A 15,426-nucleotide genomic window follows, 5' to 3' on the forward strand; every position below is an offset into this window, starting at 1 on the left:
TAACAACAACATTCTAGAAGTTCAAGAGTGTGTGCGCATTCAGAGTTTCCATATTTTAAGTAGTAAATCTCAGAACTATTTTTTTAGCCTTTTTAAGGATCAGGATTCCTGAGACAACTAAGTTCATAGGATACGTATACTTCAGATTAATAAGTAAAAATCTGTTAAGGATACCTGGCTAACGGCTATACAAATACACAGAAAGCAATCAGAACAGTGACAAATCAAGAACAGTCAACCTAATCCCTCTGAATCAGCTACTCCTAAAACCATTGAAGATGTCTAACTTAGTAATTGCCCCTGTTGTAAGATACTCAATGGTGATTCAATTCTCTTTGGAATGCAATGCAAACGAAGACAGACTGCTGCATAAAGGAGTACAGAAGTTAAAATGGGGAGCTTGGGGGAAGAGGAGAATTTGGGGATTAAACGATGGAATTTTGGGAATATAGAGGATGAATTATGGAATGTTTACAGGGAACGCGAAGAATCATGTTACGGAGGAAAATGGAGAGATGGGGGAAGAGGAGTATAAAAGATGCCATTGCACATAAGCAGTAAACTTCTCTGGCCAGTCCCTGCGCCTGATCACTACAGACTGTACTGTCTTCTTATTAAATTCTAACTGCTTTTATGTGAGTATGCTCTCTATTTCTTCTCTGTGTGTGTGGTCTGCCAGCAAACTTCAAGCTGGACTCGCTGGTGAGTAGAGTGAGAAGTTTAGGAGCTAGGTACTAGAGAATCTGAGGGTCCGGAGGCCAGCTACCAGAGAGACCTGATCCACTGTTTTTCATCCATGCCTTCAAATTCAGGGATGAAATGTTTAAATATTTAGAGAAAAAGTCTAGAAACCCTATTTTACAAAAAGGGACAAACACAGACATGCACACATCACCTCCTTCCTGTTGAAACTAGAAAAAATCATTTTGTTCTTCAGAATTGAGATCCTGGCATTTAATTAAAAACTAGAGGTGAACTCACAATTCTCTGAGGCAAAGGTCATAGCGTAATGCAGCATCATTAATGCAACTTTTCAGAAGCCATTGGATCTGTTGTTCTGTCATTAGTAGATTGCATATTCGTCATGAAATCCTGGACAGTTACCTCAAATTAATTATACCATACATGGCTTGAATAAATAGTGATTTCATGACTACTTGGAATTAATAAAAACTGGAGGGGAAAAAACTAACAGAGAAACACATTAAAAGATTTTTTTTTTTTTTTTTTTTTTTTTTTTTTTTTTTAGGAAAAATGGTACAGAAAGAAATAATAGCCACAAAAAGAAACCACCAAAGTTTCCATGTATAAATTGTCTCAGAGAAAGTGCACTGAAAACATCTGCCTTAGACCACAATTCAAAGAAGTCATCACTAAAACTTTGCTTTCAATTTGTTTAACTCTTGGGGACAGAGACATACAATGGATCATAAGATCAAAATACAGTTTATTCTGAAACTGAATGACACCTTAACATTTCTTACAATATAAATCATATTGGCTTGCACTTGAGCCATCCCTAAAACCAAATCTTGTCAAATATATATATTTCTTTAAAGTATGCTTTCCTCAAGTCATACTTTTGTTGGAAGATTTCTGACTGCCACTTCTCCAAAAGCATTTGGGCCCACAAGAGAGCAAAAAAATGTATGACTAGCTTTTGGAAGTTTTTGAAAAATACTTTCATAAAGATTCAGAAAGATAAATACCACTCCAGATGACTTCATTTAAGATGTTTGTTTAAACCATTGTCAGTTTGAGATACAGAGATTAATCCTTCTCAAAGCTCAGGTTTAACTTAACCACAGGATACATCTCATTTCTCTGAAACTCAAAATCCCTCCAGCACAGCCCGAATAAGAAAGAAAGAAAGTGGTTTCCTTCCTAACTGCTTGTTTTCCTTCAGACACCCCCATCTTTACCCCAGCATCAAGTGTATTAGCTCCATCTCTTAGCTCCATCTATGTTTTGTTTCAAGATAACAGCAGTTCAAAGACACATATACTTACATAGCCCCAAAACAAGTTTTGAAGCAGCCTGTGTTAGCTTTGGACTACAAGGCATGTTTCTGTGTGTGTGTCTATATCTTCCTCACCTGCTTTCATAGACGGATGGGACTGAAGGTCTTAAGACCTGCAGGAGGCTTTTAGAAATATGTACAACCTTCTGTACAAAAGGGTTTATATTCTGATTAAATCCATTTAATAGCACAGAAGGACAAATATTTAAGAATTTATTTCTACCTGTAAGACTAGTAGTTTGAAAGCTTACCAGAAGCCCTTACTGATGGCACTGTCTGGTAAGCAGAGAGTACAGCAGCTCTTCCTGAACACTACAGAGCAACAGTTGCCACAGTGTTGGGGCAGTAGCTCCTTCACCTGCCTACCTTTAGCATGCTAGAGAGGCTGACAGGGATAAGCAGCCAAGGGGCAGCAAAAGTAGCTGCAGGACGACAGTCACTGGAACGCTGTCTTGCTGTGCTGGGTGGAGACCGACAAATTACAAAGATTTGCTGCACTCTACCAATTTTAATGGGAAAACTGTGGGCCCCTGGAGTCAAACGTATGGAAAATAGAGCTCCATAGGGATACAGTTCCTGTCATTTGAGGCGAAACACTGGGTCAGCACATGGTAGAGGGAATTAAAACAAACAGGCAAGAGCTGTTTGCCTCTTAGTTATGGTGCAGTGAGTGACATATTTTAAAGTTTGAAGTTTTAATGTGCAGCGACCATAAGGTATAAATTTTGCATAGATACAAGAGAACTGTGTCCAAAGGGACTGCAGGTAAAAATTACTGCTGCAAGCTGAAATCATGGGATGGGAGAGTGTCTTGTGGGACACATGCTGGCTTATGGATCAGCTCAGGTACTGCATTTCTGTCATAAAAGCCTGTATTGGGTGAATTTGCATGAATGAGAAGTGCCTATGTGTGTGAATGGAAAAACAGTAATCAGAAATCAGATCATGGAAAGGATGGGCAGGTGCTGAGAGGCAGCATGTAAAAGCCTCCCAAGAATACATAAGGTCTGGAGACTCTTAGTCCTGTGGATCCACAAGAGCAGAAAAACTCAAAACATGAAGAACCTCAAGTCTGTCAGGGCCACCAGTACACAACAATATCAACAGTGTGTTGAATAACTTAGACCACATCCTAGGATCCAGTGATTCTATGTAAAAAGATAACAGAATTATATACACACCTGCTGAAAAATGGGCCCTAAAGGATCTTTCTGAGCTCAGCTAGAAGCCCCCAGCATGACAACCCTTTGCTTCTGGGATGGGCCTCCCAGATCTTGCTCTAAACAGGTAACTGTCAGTGAGTGTCTGAGTGTGAGGCAATAATTGAGCATACTGTGTGAATAGTTATCTGCTATTAATAATAACAACTTGATTCTATTAGCAGTTTAACTAGTAAAAGGTGATCTAACAAACACTGATTGCGATCTTTTTCTCCCCTGACTTGAACACCTATCAGGAAAATTTACAGTTCTACTCATGAAACCATTCTGTCCTTGCTTGACTCTAGGATTAGCACAGGCTCATCAGTGGTTGTCTCCCTGAGTCCCGTCTGTACCTCACTTGACCAATAAATATTCCATTAATACTGCTCATTCCCCCTTCACTGACCTGCCTCCCTTGCATTATGTTGGTCACAGCGTAGTGAAATCTGAGGTTTTGCATGTCCACAGGGGAGAGTCCATTGTCAACTACCAGGTGAAAATGCTACGTGGTCGCTATCAAGTATGGTCTTTTTGTCTACTCTACAGCAATCTTTTCTTCGTATTCAGATTTACTTCTCTGGATAGTTCCAGGAAACAGAAGAGTTTGTAGCTCTACCACATCTTGCACTATATATTCTCTATGTGTTTACAGCAAAAGTATGATTTATACAGAAGGTCTATTGTGGTAATTCCTGAATTATGGGGCAAGGGATTTAAGGGGACCACCTCAGTCATCAAGTCTACACTTGTGTTAACCAAAGAAAACATGCCCAGTAATTCCTTTCAGTGACTATGACCTTGGCCATTACTAGAAAAGTTTCTTTCTGTTACTGTTTTTATTGGAAGCTTATTCCAGGACCTCATTTTTCTAACTGTTAGAAGCCTCCTTGTGACATCCAGTCTTACATGTCTTCACAGCAACTTTGTACTTTTCTTCACATTGTAGAGTCCTTGTTCCGGTTAGTGTTAACCTGTCCAAAAATTCTTAGAAGTTTGTTTTGTTAGACTGGCATTTTTTGTTAGTCTCTTCATCACCCTTTGACTGTAAGATGGACTTTGTATTCCTCTGATCATCCTTGAAGGCCTTCTTTGTATTGTTCCAACTCCAGTACATCATTTTGGCTATACATGAGCAAAATTATTTACTGTAAAAAATACTCTGTAGAGTGATCTTAATATTCCTCTATCTGTACTGCAAATTCTCAACTGATACAGCCTAGAATTGCATTTGCCTTTTTTTATAATGATACGGCTCCTGTTCATTGATTACAGAATGACAAGATCTTGGCATTTTTCTTCCTTTTCTGCAGTAATGTGTTTCATCCAATCACCTTACCCTCATCCTCAAGTTATCTCCTTCCTCCTTGGTACTGTTAGTGTATCCTAACTTTGCATCACCAGCCCAGATTACTCCTCCCACTGTCTTAAGGGAACACCGTGCTTGTTTCAGTAGACTATCATCTTGACCATTTTATCTTCCAAAAAGTACTTTTCTTCTATATGGAATGGTAACAGGTCTGCTTTTAAAAATATTTCCCCAGAAGAACAGTCTGAGAGATAACACAAAGGGCTGTTGGTATCACAAGTGTGTCTTCCTCATGAGAAGAACAAAAAAACCCAGACCCTCATAACAGAAAAGATTTTGAGTTAAACTCAAAAACTCAAGTCCTAAAATCCATAGTGGAACAGAGTTTTGATAGGATTAATGTTGCAGCAGAACTGGGGTATGACATGACCCAGAAAACAGAGGTAAAACCTGAAATTAGGAATAGCCAAAACATACAATCCAGACAATTGCAGGCAAAAAAGGAAAGAAGCTTTAAGAGAAAAGAGGAAATATAGCTCATTATAGAAGAGGGAACTACTAAAGATTCGAAGGGTTCTCTCTAACAGAGAGAACAGAGAGCCTCTTGAATATTTAAAGCATACCTTCCACCTCTGCTACACATACAGGCAGAAATAACAGGCATCGTGTTAAAACCAGCATAGCTTTCTGTATCCCTAATTCAAATAAACCAAATATTTTGAACAGAAAGGGAGATCTGGAAGAACTAGGATGAAAGATATACTGTACATTTAAAGACTTGTCATAAGCTCCTTCTAAGAAAGGAAGGAATTAAACGAGATTCATTATTTGTTTAAGAAAGCACACGTAAGATGGAGATGGAACTTGCCTTTCAAAAATCTCTTTACCATCAAGAAAAGGAAAAAAAAACACAACACAAAAGAAAAGTTAAAAACCCAAATATTCCAATTCTGAGAAACTGAAAGATTTGTTCTCTAGACCCTTCATCAGCTTCATTGCCTGTCTTTGGACACGGTCCAGCACCTCCATGTCCTTCTTGGAGTGAGGGGCCCAAAACTGAACACAGGATTCGAGGTGCAGCCTCACCAGTGCCCAGTACAGGGGCACCATCACCTCCCTGGTCCTGCTGGCCACACTATTCCTGATGCAAGCCAGGATGCTATTGGCCTTCTTGGCCACCTGGGCACACTGCTGGCTCATACTCAGCCGGCTGGCGACCAACACCCCCAGGTCCTTTTCCACCGGGCAGCTTTCCAGGCGTTCTTCCCCCAGCCTGTAGTGTTGCATGGGGTTGTTGTGCCCCAAGTGCAGGACCCAGCACTGAGCCTTGTTGACCCTCACACAGTTGGCCTGGGCCCAACAATCCAGCCTGGCCAGATCCCTCTGTAGGGCCTTCCTGCCCTCCAGCAGATCAACACTCCTGCCGTATATGCCGTGTGATGATACTCAAGATGATCTGATCCATAAAACATAACATAATTATACATGCAAGAAAATATGTATGTATTAGTACAGGTAGTGTCCTAACCTGCTTTGGCAACCTTCACAGATATATGAGAAGAGGGTCCTTTTCTGTATTGCAGCAGTGGGTAAGACCTCCAAGGAAATCAATGTGCATCTGTCTTTCATACTGTCCTGTCTCTGCAGTGCTGCCATACCACTCCGCTTGTCAGCCCCTGTGATTGCATTGGACCTTTCCATCAATCCCTCAACTGGTTTCACTTAATATTTCCTTCAGGGGACATCAGATCAGTTCTGATGAGGCTGCAGGTTGGCATAGGCAAAAAAGACGGCAAGCCTTCTTTTCATCATGTCCCCACTTATCTTCTAGATACCATTGGCCTAAGCCACTGTCTGGAGGAGCAGCATTTCTCTCACCCCACTGCAATCCAAATGTGTGGATCTCAGTGAGACAGCTGGCATGAGTTCAGGTGCTGCAAGAGAGACCAGGCACTTCTGAGGGAGATGATGCCTGTCCGTTCTCCCTTGTCACCACCTGCTGCCATTGCTGTGCCTTGAGCCACTCTCAGGCTATCCCTTTGGTTATGGCACCGCTGGCAAGACCTAGGTGCTCCTCTGCAGAAATAGTTAGGAAATTGCAAATGGCAGGCCTAGCAGCTCACCTTTGCTTTTGAGAGAAAGTTCCTCTCCTGAATTTCTGCTGAGGCTGCCACTGGGTTTGATGTGTGAAAGGTTCAGCAAGGTCTAGTACTGGTGTGCCTAGAGCTGAGGCATCTCTGTTGCTTTCTCACTACCAAAGCTTCTGGCAGCAGGAGCTTCAGAAATGGTGGTTTAGCTCTCTTGAAATGCTCTGAGGTAGAGCTTGAAGCAGCTTGTGACAGGAGGGCTTCTTGGTATGCAGACATCAAACCTGCCAGTGGTAAAGATGGAGACACCAAGCTTTTTGCGACCTGCAGATCTGCTGATGTCCTGGATCTCCTGTCCCCATAGATTCCCTGTGTCTACCTGCTGGACAGTTGTACCACAGTCCTGTGTCAGTAGAGCTGAGGTATCCATTCCAATTCTCTCACGTCCCTCTATGACTTTCTCTGCTTCACCACTGTTTCTCAGAAGACGGTCTCTAACAAATGTTTTCTTTTCCATGTTTCCTTTCCCATCCTCTAAAAGGGCTGTACTGCCTCCTTTGTTACCTACCCTGCACCAATGTGCATGCCTGGAATCCTGCAAAGGCTCCTTTGTAGTCCAGGTGATCCAGCACCGAGCTTGCTAAGGGGTCGTCTTAGCCATCTCCACTACAACTGCTTCCTAAGAGATCTCCCACTAGAGAGCTCAGTACTGCCAGGTCCTGAAAACTCTTTTAGAAAGTTTTTTACAGACAACAAGAAAGGACTTTTCTTGCTGACTTCCTGCTCTATATAACTCATCTTCATGTGCATGGGGAGGGATCCCCCATGCTGCCATGGGGATGAATACTGGCAGGTGTCAAGAAGATCAGGGAGCTCTTCAGCTGCAGGAGAGAGAGATGGGAGGGACTCTGTGGGTACCCCTACACTGCACAATAAGCAAGCAAACTCAAGCACTTAACCTCTGTCCATGGCTCAGGTGCTGGTTCAGTCTCTAGCTTTGCTTTGGCACACTTCAAGGGAAATACGACATAGAGGGAATTAATCCTGTGAAGTGCGGGTGCAAGTCAGTCTGTGCCACTTGACACTGGGCCCAGGAATCAGTCCCTGACCAACTTTTACTTAGCACTATAGACAGTACTTGTGCTGATTGCTTCAAAAATGAGATAAGCCTCTAACCACATCCTTCGTTGTTTGCACCAGGAGATGAAAGCCCCACTGTCTCCATGAGCTGCCTTAGGTGAGTCTGTGTGAAAACAGTCCCTACACACCTCTCAGCTGTGGGGTCCTGCCACATGAGTCTTCCAACTGCTTTCGCTGCACAACCCATGGGTGGTACCCATGCAGCCTGCTTCAAAGCCATGTTGCGAGAACATCCTTATGTGTGTCGGTTCCCTATGCTACATTTCTTTGCAAATGCAAAGTGGCAGAACTAAGGAGCATCAGAAGAGAAGAGAGAACCCTCTCTTCTACCCTACTAATCTCTCACTATACCTATGATACTGGAGATTTCCTTATGAAACAGTGGGCTATTTATTGGGCTGCTCCCACCATGTGTGCCCATTTTGCAGGAAGGTAAGTATCTACTATATATGCACAGATCCCAAGAACAACAAAGCTTCACTCTGTGCTCTAACCAGATTGGAGCCCTGCCCCATATCTACTTTTCTTCTTCCTTCCTTGCAAGCTGGAGAAGAGTGGGCTCTGCCCACCTCTTAATTTTTGCTCATCCCAGTAAGGAAAACTGAATCAACACCAGATTTTTCTTGCACAAGAATCAAGAAGTAATCCTTAGCCAGAAGGTACCCCTAGAGGTGACACCAGGAGCCCCTGGAAGAAAGTGCTGCTTGGGGAGCAGTATGTCTTGAAGCACGTGTCAACCAGTATCCCCAGAGCCCATTTTCATTTCTGTGAAGAAATATACTTCATTCTGCTCTCAGAATGTATAGTAGGGAAGTCAGGCAATTGATACTAGTATGATGCTTCTCATGCAGCACAGGAAATTCTCTCTTTATTTTCTTCCTGCATTCTCATGCAATCTAGCTATTGGCTGCAAAATTTCATAGTTTATTAGGGCTCATGTGAGGGTCTTCTACCTCTTTCAGATTCTAGACACCAACACCTGTTACATCTTCCTGTCCAAGGGTGTGTGCTAATCAGTGTACCTGCAACTCCATATGCAACATGATTTTTAGTTACAGAGTTGTAAAGCTTATTCTCAAGCACACAAGGCTGAGTCTTGTCCCCAACACATGCTGTTGCATGCCTCCAGACCATAAGGGTTGTTTTTTGTCCATCTTCCTAGGCTTTCTGGTGGGGAAGCCAATTCTGCAAGAACCTTCACAAGTGACACAAATCATCCAGAAGTCCCAGAAACTCATCTGAAGGCAAAAAAAGAGCACCAAGAATTCAGAAATATATATTCACACTGGGAAAGCTAAACCTAAAGTAAATATATTTCAATGTTTCTTCATAAGTCTTGAAGTCATTCCTAGTCCACTAGACGCATTTGATGACCTGCTATCAGCCACTTCTGTTTCAAACTCTCAGTTCCCCCTCTTTGCCCCATTACAGATTTCTGCTGTCATGACCAATTCCTTGTGGAGGAGAGGTCCAACAGTGGGAATACAGTGTGGAAAGCATCAGGGAATACTTCTGAAAAGGGGGGAATGGACCTCTAGAGGCATGAAACTGATGGCAGAGAATCTTTTCCAAACAGGTACTCAGTTTATGACAGATGAGCTCTGCTTTAAAGACAAATACAAGATACAAGGGAGACAGTTTGACTGGGGGAGGAGGGGCAGGAGGGTAGGTGGATTCCTCAGAGAAGAAGGAAGTGTTTCATCCATCTGAGGAAAGAGCAGAACTTCTGGATATGTAGACCAAGATGTTTGTGCTTAGTGGAGATGGTGCTGGTTTTTCTTCTGCTATTTGATCATAGATGGTGTCCCAGAATGCCCCTCTACCCAGACAAAGAATACCAACAGTTATGATGGGCTGTGCAATGGTAACTGATGGGTTACTTTTCCATATAGGAACATTCTGTATCCAAGTCTAGTGAGAAGATACCCTTAAGGTCTTTCACAAAAATTGCTAGATGGATAAGGCTGGATGACAGACATGATGTCATGTTGCCATTGAACTTGTCCTTGAATAGATGTCTTCTCCTGGTCATTTGACTATAAGCACATCCTGGTGTCACCAGACATATTCAGGACTTGTTAAAGTCATCATGGGGACTGTGGTTTTTAGGTAAGCCCTCATGTCCATTGGGCACAGGGAATCCATGCTGCCAGTCCCGACCCAAGTGAATACTGATCCTGATTACATCCTTGTCTGCAATGGGAAAGAGAAGAAAAGGAGAGTACCAGCTTCTCCCCAGCTGAGAATTCTGGAGTTCTAATATCCATGGGTGCTGGCATGTACCTGGTACTCCCCCTGCGAGGGAAGGTCAGCCAGGAACTGGAGGTGACAGCAAGCCAGGCATGAGGCAGAATCCTCACCAAGGGGTATGGTCCCATAGTACCTGAACAAGAACAACAGAATAGGTCCAGTGACTGCAGCCAGGTTAAGTCAGCAGTCCAAGCAATCCAAACAAGACTATAATAAGGTGGTAGGTCCAAGATCAAGCCATAAAGTCAAGTCAGCAGATCAGGGTCAGTATCAGCAAAGTTCATGGCCAGACCCAAGTCTGGCTGCCATATAGCTCTAGCAGAGACCACAAGCAAGTGTCTGAGCTCCTGAGTAGCTACTGAGCAAAGAATGGGCAGCCTCTGGCCAGACTTCTCTCTGCTCTTCCTCATGCAGCTCTTTCCACAGGAGTCTGACCCAAGGTTACACTGCTGCTACACACCTTGAACAGGCAGTCAAAGCCCAGTCAGAAGGGGAAGAGGTTGCAGAGCTTGTTGCTGTACTAAGGACCTAACAGCTTGGATGTCACTGAACTTGGGATTCTGGATAAACACCAGATAGCTGCCATCAGACAAAGAGAGCATGTGTGTCAGTGCCATAAAGAGGATTGTGTGTTCAGACTAGTGTAAACAGATAGCACTCTGCAACTTGTTCCAGTTGCCAGGAATGAGTCAAGTAGCCACAGTTTGTTTAACAGCAGCTTTTATTTCCCTAAATTCATCATTCTGGAGTGAATGAGAGTGAGCAGAACTACCAGCAATGGTCATACATAACCTGAAACAAAAAGAAACTCAGCAGAGGAAACAGGAAGTCCTATAATTCGCATCCTAAGGAAGATGGCCTTTCAAGAGCTTCTGCCCATACGGTTCTCAAGTTTTGACCGAATAAGGAAACCCTGAGCAGCACTGGCCTCAAAGACAGAGCGGGTGTCATTTTTTTACTCGCAGAGCTACCGCTAGTGATAAACACCACTGCTGTTGATTTCACAGTGAGAGTACAACTGCTCCCAAGGAGATAGATGAGCTACAAATTTAGGGATTTTCTTTAGCTTTTTCTCTTCCAAAGTGATTCATAAAATGACCAATGTTCCGCACTTTCACATTGCTTTGTCAGGTGAGAAATAACCGTTTTGCGTACTGCTCTGCTTGTACCACCGATGTTGGTCCCGTAGTAAAACAAGACAATACTGATGATGACATCAGAAGCGCAATCATACTTCATATATGGTCACAGGCACAATTTTCACATTTTATTGGAGGTTTTGGTTCTTTCAGATTTGAGATTAATCTGTTGATAATGTCTAAAAAGGTGAACAATATTTCTATTGGTTCTTTCATGTAGTTCATGCTAGCATGTGAATCTATATATTTCCTCCTTTGTAGTCATTTGTAGACACAGAGAAGCCCATGCAGAGTTTGGTCTAGGCAGCACCTAACAGAGAGTGAAGTTTCATCTGTCCATGATCAGGATGGCAACAAAAGGACCTCTTTCTACTTCAGTGTTGTGGCTGCTTCTCCTCTCCATTCAGGTCTCCCTGGGTAAGTACATACTTTATTTTACATAAGGCAGTGAGATAGGAAAAGAATGTAAATTCAAAACAAATAGGTTTTTATTCCATCAACCTGTAAGACAAAGTGTCAAGAAGGTGCTTAAATACATTTCTGTCTTTGATTCAGTCTCCTTGGTGATCCTGTTTTACTCAGACATCAGCGACTGGCCATTCTCATAGGAATTCAAGTCCAAGTTTAGTAAACAGCCAAGCTGTAATGGAAACCAGCTGGGTATTCTTACGACCGTCTTGCCTCCCCTGTTGAACTCTGTGTAGACAGAATGAATAACTCCAGGTCTTTTTTCAACACCAGTTAAAATGATGTTGCTGTGTTCTGTGTGTCCAGCAGAGTTTGGCTGCGTAACATACCGTCCCCTCAGTTGTCCTGTATATCTGAAGCTTATCGCCATTTGTCTCCCCGCTCTTCTAGAGCTATGTGTACATGCTTGAAGCTGATGGTGAGAGCCAGATTTTGGAATCCCCATTTTTGTCTCTATACACAAGGAGGTGGCACTATGGCATTGCGACTGGTAGTCGCATCCCCATATGATGAGAACAAGACTTCATGGTTGATACTTTGATGTAGCGTGGCCCTAGTCTTAAAGGTTCTCACCAGTTGTGTGAATGGAGTCACAGTTCAAGTGGATGGGAAGAGGAGGCACAGGCCTTTCTGTGCAGAGTGTGAAGAACAATATTAAATATTTGTATTTAGGCATCTTCGTAGCAATGTTTGAGTGTCAGCTGAGCAGTACTGTAGAAATGAGTTTTCTGCCAACTTCTTAATAACAGGGAATAGTACCAGAGTGACTCAGTGGCAGATGCAGACAAGAGTAGCTTTACCTTGACGCCATCACCAGCACTACGATCCACATCTCTGCCCTGGTGGTACTTGCACTCCCCACGCTGCCGCAGTCCCCTGTTAGTCCCCTGGGAGGGTGCAGCGTGCAGGCAGTCTGGGAGGCATGGCCATCAGGGACTGAGCAGGCAGCCTGCGACCAAGGCAGCACACGTGTGCTGAAAACCTCCACTTAGGGTCTGGGTACAGGGATGCATGGCTCATCCTCATCCCTGGCCTATGAGGGGAACCAGGTCTTCAGCTGGAGCAAGCCAAAATCTGACATCTTCTTATCCAAGCAGAACCTCACCCTGACTAGTACCACTGAATTCAATGAAGGCACTTGTGGGACATACGGAGTGTGAGAAAATACAAAAGAGTGTGCCTGTAGGTATCATAAAAATTTCACATAAGATTGATTGCAGAAAATTATAGTTTTGTTTAGGAAATATTTAAATCTGTTGATTGGGTTATGCCTACCTCTGCATCCAGTCTTGCATGCTGTCATGTGTTGAAAACATCAGATACTGGATTATTTAAAAATTCAAGTGCAGAGAGGTCAGTCAAGTGAGGAGCTGTTTGTTTTATTCCTGGATATGGATAATGGAAATAGGTTATCTTGTTCCTTTAATAATGTATTATGAATTTAACCTTTCTTAGAAATTATTTCTCTTTTAAATGTATATATTTTTAGCTGAGAAAACTCTTTTTTGGACTATGTTCTTCATACAAACTGGGTTGTTCTCCAGAACATCTTTCAGAAGAGTCTTAAAAGACTTATTACAGAAAGATTATACTCCTTCTGAGACAACATGTTGCAAGTACAAAGGGATTTTGTAGTTATCAGAGACTTGTGCTATGTATGTGAGAGACTTTCTCAGGAAATTTGAGGAGAGAGGACAGATTGCAGAAAAAGTAGGTTTTGGAAGTTATTAGTTGTCAGTCTCTTGAATAATCTCCCTTAATCTTTTTGTGTTTCTGAATCTAAATGGTAGGCAGGAAATTGTGAGGAAGTCCAGCAGTGTTAGCAAAGAGGTAAAACCTTTGCTTATGTATGAGAGGTGATCATGTGTCAAAGCTATATTGTCTGTGTCTGATGAAGCAGGGAAGAATCAGGCTACAGACCACATAGAGAAGGAGGCAAAATTGCCTTTTAGTTGACTACTGCCAGCAGTTTACTCTGGAATGAGAAATGAAACGCTGGTTAGTTACTGAAGGAAGTGGCTGCATTAACATCAGTCCATGGTCTAACACTGACAGGGAACAGAGAGAGGAATTAGATTTGTTTTCAAATGCAAAGAAAAATTATATATTCTTATTTCACAATCTCAAATGACAATGAGCAGTGTGATATGTAGGAACACCTCTGTCTTTTGAGGAAGAGAGGGAGGGTGGTATTTTCCACACCAGATTGTTCTGAAAACTCTTACTGAAAAACCCAAGGCTCTTAGTGCAAATTAATTCTCTTTTGTTGCTTATCAAATACCATCGTTGATGGGAGATGATCTCTGAGCGGTGTCTTTCTGGACTATTAGCAAGATGTGTGCAGCTGCACTGTTTTCTGTTCACATCGCTGCCCAGTGCTGGGTCATAATGAGTACTGCAGGTTTCTCTTGGTACCTGGTCAGGTTCTGATACCTTTCTTGCTTCCAGTGCAGTCTTACTCACTAAAAATTGCATCTGTCTTAGCTAACTGTGTCACCTTTGGGGAGGTGACTCCTATGAGTCATGAGCTGTAGAGCTGATATGAGGGTACAGCAAGGGCCAGCTGCTCCAGCTGCGATAACACGTCTGGCAGGGCGGTGGCCTCACCAGCCAGGGTCCTGCCCCGCAGTACCCAAGAGAGGCAAGCAGGACAGACATAGGGGTGGTAGCTGGGTTCAGCTCTTCTTGCCAATTTGCCTCAGATCATCAGGCAAGTTCATGGTGATGAGGCAGGTCCAAGGTCAAGCTGAGAAGTCAGTCTGTGGCTCAGAGCGCAGATCAATAGGGCCCATGGCCAGGTACGACTGCGCCTGAGTTGAACACAAATGCACCTGCAGTGTAGCTCAGGCAGGGACAGAAGGTCCAGGCCTGTGCTTAAATGGAAGCCTGGGCCCACTGGCAGAGTGGGTGGGCAGAGACCCCAGGTAGGGAAGGTCAAGGCCATTAAGGATTATTAGTGCACTCAGGGGACTGACAATTGGATCAAACCTGTCCTATAGATGTTTGCTTTAATTTTCCATGTGTCAGGTTTTGAAACAGTGCTAATTTGGGACCAAAGTTACTAGGGTTCTCACATGACTGTCCTGTAAACGTTCTCTAGCTATGTGGTCAATCTGAATGATCCTTCAGGCCCCAAAAGAAGTTGCCAACCCTCTTCAGGGATTTACCTGTTCCATAACATGCTGAAATTCAAATCTGACCAAATTGAAGACAAGTCTTACATGTGGTGGCCAAGCTCTTCCTGATTCTTGTGTGCACTTAGCTTGTAGTTTGTCCTTAACCTGGAAATAGCAAGGTCCTGCATGTGTTTTTCTACCATTTGATTTTCCACCCATTTTGTCATGTCCTCGTTCATGCTCTAGACACCAGTGGCTTTCAATTCACATGGTTCAGTAACGCCAAACTAGCATTTTTTTTCTATTTTCTCCTTTTAAGTTTTCTCCCTGAGAAGCACAAAACTCATATCCAACAACTTGGTTCCAAGGGGCGCATGAGCCCACCGCAACGGTTAACAGATGAACATGATGAGTAGAGAATTATTTAGTTGTCAAGGGGCAGACTTAAATTTTTAAAAAGTGCCCCAGGCTTCTTAGTTCCATCACAAAAGCTGCAGAGCTTCCTTTCCTCTGAAACATAAAATTCCTTTCAAATATTTCAATATTCTATGTGTAATTCAATTGAGCATTTATATCCAGCAAATAATTACATACCTGTCTTCATTTCAAGGTTGGCCTGTATCCCAAGGTTTAAGGCGTGTATCTTTCTCATGTTATCAATGCTTAAATGTCTGATTACTGCTTGATAAAATCCTTCT

The 15,426-nt window shown here is 42.9% G+C and overlaps 1 protein-coding gene across 1 annotated transcript in view; it reads left to right on the top strand.

The window, feature by feature from the left end:
- Positions 1-11,438: 11,438 nt before the first annotated feature.
- The window catches only part of LOC309604512 (antigen WC1.1-like), a 31,676-nt gene continuing 27,688 nt past the window's right edge, over positions 11,439-15,426 (top strand). Inside the window, exon 1 of the mRNA XM_082337903.1 lies at positions 11,439-11,561. Coding sequence (XP_082194029.1) covers positions 11,483-11,561 — 79 coding nt within the window. The 5' untranslated portion in view covers positions 11,439-11,482. The remainder of the gene's footprint in view (positions 11,562-15,426) is intronic.

Source organism: Platalea leucorodia, assembly GCF_965183815.1.
Source record: "Platalea leucorodia genome assembly, chromosome: 2".
Taxonomy (NCBI): Eukaryota; Metazoa; Chordata; class Aves; order Pelecaniformes; family Threskiornithidae; genus Platalea; species Platalea leucorodia.